This window comes from Saccopteryx bilineata, chromosome 4 (assembly GCF_036850765.1).
Source record: "Saccopteryx bilineata isolate mSacBil1 chromosome 4, mSacBil1_pri_phased_curated, whole genome shotgun sequence".
In the NCBI taxonomy this organism is placed as follows: domain Eukaryota; kingdom Metazoa; phylum Chordata; class Mammalia; order Chiroptera; family Emballonuridae; genus Saccopteryx; species Saccopteryx bilineata.
This window is the reverse complement of record NC_089493.1, coordinates 30,948,434-30,952,509: the sequence shown is the minus strand read 5'-3', so window position 1 is coordinate 30,952,509 and position 4,076 is coordinate 30,948,434. Positions and strand designations below refer to the sequence as shown.

At 42.6% G+C, this 4,076-nt stretch overlaps 1 protein-coding gene across 1 annotated transcript; it reads left to right on the top strand.

The window, feature by feature from the left end:
- Positions 1-221: 221 nt before the first annotated feature.
- On the top strand, positions 222-2,414 carry LOC136335400 (disintegrin and metalloproteinase domain-containing protein 20-like). The gene has a single exon (XM_066276674.1). The coding sequence runs from the start codon at positions 222-224 to the stop codon at positions 2,412-2,414; it is 2,193 nt and encodes a 730-aa protein (XP_066132771.1).
- The last annotated feature ends 1,662 nt before the right edge of the window (positions 2,415-4,076 follow it).

Here is a 4,076-nt window from a genome sequence, read left to right as displayed (position 1 = left end):
TCCAGGGTCCCCAGAGCACTGAGCACAGCCTCCCTAATGAATGCACCATTGTTATGCAATAGCTTCCCCAACTCCCCCTCTCCCTCCCTCTCCCTGCAGGTGTCAAACCTCCAGACTCTGTCTGCTGTCCTGATTACACTGCCAGAAACTTGCTGCTTCAGCACTAGTCTTGCCTGCCTCGCACCTGACTGCATTTTCTTTGGTCACTGGCTCCCTCACTCATGGGGCCTGCCTGGGCCCAGGGCCACCTGACAGGTGATTTCTGGCTGTCTCTGCTCTGGCTCCTGCTGTCTCAGGTCTGCTGCTCCCATGCCCTACCAGGATGGCGCTTCACTTCCTCTGAAGTTGTGATCCCCAGGAAGGTGTCCCACAGGGTGGGTGGAGCTCAGGCACCAAACCAGCTCTCCTACAAGATTCACTTCAGGGGCCACAGTCATGTGATTCACATGAAGGTCAAGAAGAACTTGCTGCCCAGACACTTTCCTGTTATCACTGATAACGACCAAGGTGCCATGCAGGAGGACTACCCGTTTGTCCCTCGAGACTGTTACTACTACAGCTACCTGGAAGGGGTTCCCGGGTCCATGGGCACGCTGGACACTTGCTACGGGGGCCTGCATGGCATGCTGCAGGTGGATGACTTCACTTACGAAATCAAACCACTGGAGGCTTCTTCCCAATTCGAGCATGTGATTTCTCTGCTTGTGACAGAACAACAATCAGCAGCGGCTGAAAGGTGTACAATCGGGGAGGATGATGAAGATCTAGCATATGAAGAGGCAATACTTGCTGAAAGCCCTAGAGCAGTGCCAGTGTATCTGTGGTGGCCACATAGGAGATATTTAAAAGTCCACTACACGGTTAGTGATGCATTATACAGGCTGAACTCTAATATAACAGATCTAGTGGAGAAGGTGGTGATGCTGAACAGCATAGTACATACCATTTTTAATCATAACGGTCTAGAAGTTCACATACGTATGTTGTGCATATGGCAACAGCGTCATATTGTTGTTCCAGAAGATTTTCAGTCTGCGTACGGCCTTGCAGAACAATTTGGTTTGTGGAAAGAACATTACTGGTGGAATCAATTTCCACATGATATTTCAGTACTTTTTACAGGACTTAAAGTGGAAAACAAAATCCAATTTGCTTTCATACGTGGAGTATGCAATCCCAACTGGGGGTCCACATGGGTATATATAGCACATTTTCATATGTTTTTCGCTGCCACTGTTACAGCACATACACTAGGTCATAGCCTGGGTATGGACCATGATAAGCCTGGTTGTAAATGTTTTCGAAGAACCTTCTGTGTCATGTCTCCTCAGCCTGGTCTTAATGATATGTGGAGCAATTGTTCTTATGCATCACTGCATGGACGGATTCATGCGTGGGATCCTTGTTTGGGTGCAAGAAATGTACCATACTCTAATTTTCCTTACGTAGCTCCTCGCTGTGGTGACCACATTGTAAATCAGAGAGAAGAATGTGACTGTGGCACCTTTAAAGAATGTGCCGAAGATACATGTTGTGGGACCAATTGTGCCCTCTCCCTTGGCAGTGATTGCGATGAAGGAGGTTGCTGCAGGAACTGTAAATATGCTCACCCTGGATGGATTTGCAGAGAGGTGCGAGGTATTTGTGATCTACCGGAATACTGCGATGGGAAAACGCAGAATTGTCCAGATGACCTTTATATCCAGGATGGAACCCCGTGTTCACCATTAGCCGTTTGTGTGAGAGGAAACTGCAGTGACCGTGATATGCAGTGTCAGTCCCTTTTTGGCTATCAGGTAAAAGACGGTTCACCTGCATGCTATACACAACTGAATGCAAGAGGTGACCGATTTGGAAACTGTGGGGTGAGGTTGCAGCGAGGAGGATTACTACCTTTTAAATGTGAGACAGATGATGTTTTTTGTGGAATGTTACACTGTAGAAAGGTCCAACAAATACCTGGTGCAGGTGAGCACACGACATTTCGTCACATAATAGTAACAGATGTTAAACAAGAATTATGCTTTGGGTTTGATGCACATCCGGGGACAGACATTCCAGAGATGGGGCTTGTAATAGATGGTGCAACATGTGGGCCAGGAAAATACTGTTTCAAGCAGAATTGTACTTTTCATCAGGATATGCATTTTGACTGTGATATCAAGAAATGCAATTTCAAAGGGGTGTGCAACAACAAAAAACAATGTCACTGTCAACGAGGATGGAAACCACCAAAGTGTGATATCAGAGGATCAGGTGGTAGTGATGGTAGTGGCCCTCCACCTGTCAGAGAACTAGGTCTTCGCAGCAAAATTATTACTAATGTAAACCAGGCACTAGTTCTAATGTTTATTCGTTCAGCTCTTTTACTGCTTGCATTCTTTTTTGGCAGCATTTCATACTTAAGTAGTTAATTAATGAGCAATAAACATTAAACAGGTAAAGAGATTCCCTTGAACTTTATAAACGGCTTACTTGGACCTACGAGAAAAATTACATTTATACTTACTGGGAGAAATCATCAATAATCACTCTGATAATTACATCCTAAAGCTTTTGTAAGGCTGTCGTCTTGAAATAAAATGACTGGACAATTTAAAAAGGGTCAATGTGTTTCAGTTTGTTTAATATTTCATGTGTGGTCACACTGTTAATATTCCTGTAGATGATAGTAGGAACACTTAGAATCACAGGAGGGCCTGTACTTACGTAAGATGTTGATTCTAATGTCTTATAGATGCGCTTATAGCAACTCTCATTTGTCCTACTGTGTATTTTTTATAAGTTCTCCATAACTGGTTATGTGCTTGATTTTTGTTATTTGTTCATTTTATCACTAGTGTAAAATAAGCATGATAAAGAATTTCTGGGCAGTTACAGTAGGATGATCAAAACCTTCAATGTCATAGGCCATGAATGTCAACAGTATTGCAAACACCTGCTCTGTGTGTGATCTTGGACAAAGTCTTAAAGTTTTACATTCTCTTAGTCCACAATTACATTCAGAAATGAAATGTATTCTTTTCGAAGTTTATGTGATAACCAAGAAAGCATATAAGTTTCCTTAGAGTAGAGAAAGAAAAATGGTATATGACCTCATTCATTTGAGAAATCCAAGTAACATTGAGAACTGAGGAATGGAAATGAGACAGAGGAGGGATCAAAGGGACCAGAGAAAAAGAGGACAGAGGGAAAGGGGATGATAGGATGGGAGAAACCTGAAGGGAAGGGGGAAGGGCGCTGTAGGGAGGGGGGCAAGGGAGATGTTAAGGGAATATGGGGAGGGGGGATGCATTTGGGGTGACTCTACAAATCTATGTAAACACAATTATTAAATAAATAAAATAAACAAATAAAAGAAAGCATATAAGAAGAGCCTGCAAACATTGATACGTAAAGACACATGTAGCCCCATGTTCATTGCAGCACTGTTCACAGTGGCCAAGACATGGAAACAACCAAAAAGCCCTTCAATAGAAGACTGGATAAAGAATATGTGGCACATATACACTATGGAATACTACTCAGCCATAAGAAATGATGACATCAGAACATTTACAGCAAAATGGTGGGATCTTGATAACATTATACGGAGTGAAATAAGTAAATCAGAAAAAAACAAGAACTACATGATTCCATACATTGGTGGAACATAAAAACGAGACTAAGAGACATGGACAAGAGTGTGGTGGTTACCAGGGGTCGGGGGAGGGAGGATGCAGGAGGGAGGGAGGGAGAGAGTTAGGGGGAGGGGGAGGGGCACAGAGAAAACTAGATAGGGGGTGACGGAGGACAATCTGACTCTGGGCGAGGGGTATGCAACATAATTTAATGACAAGATAACCTAGACATGTTTTCTTTGAATATATGTACCCTGATTTATTAATGTCATCCATTAACATTAATAAAAATTTATTTAAAAAAAAAAAAGAAGAGCCTGCACATTTTTAAGCACTTATTATGCTAACTCTATCATTTTCCTTATTCTCATTATTACTCCTCTGTTCTGCTAAAACTGGGGTGTTCCAAATACAATGACTTTGGCATTGCATCTTTATCGTAGAACTATCACATAA

Bases quoted from the DNA above. Each gene is read 5' to 3' on its own strand.
- LOC136335400 (XM_066276674.1), top strand. From the start codon at position 222: ATGGGGCCTGCCTGGGCCCAGGGCCACCTGACAGGTGATTTCTGGCTG.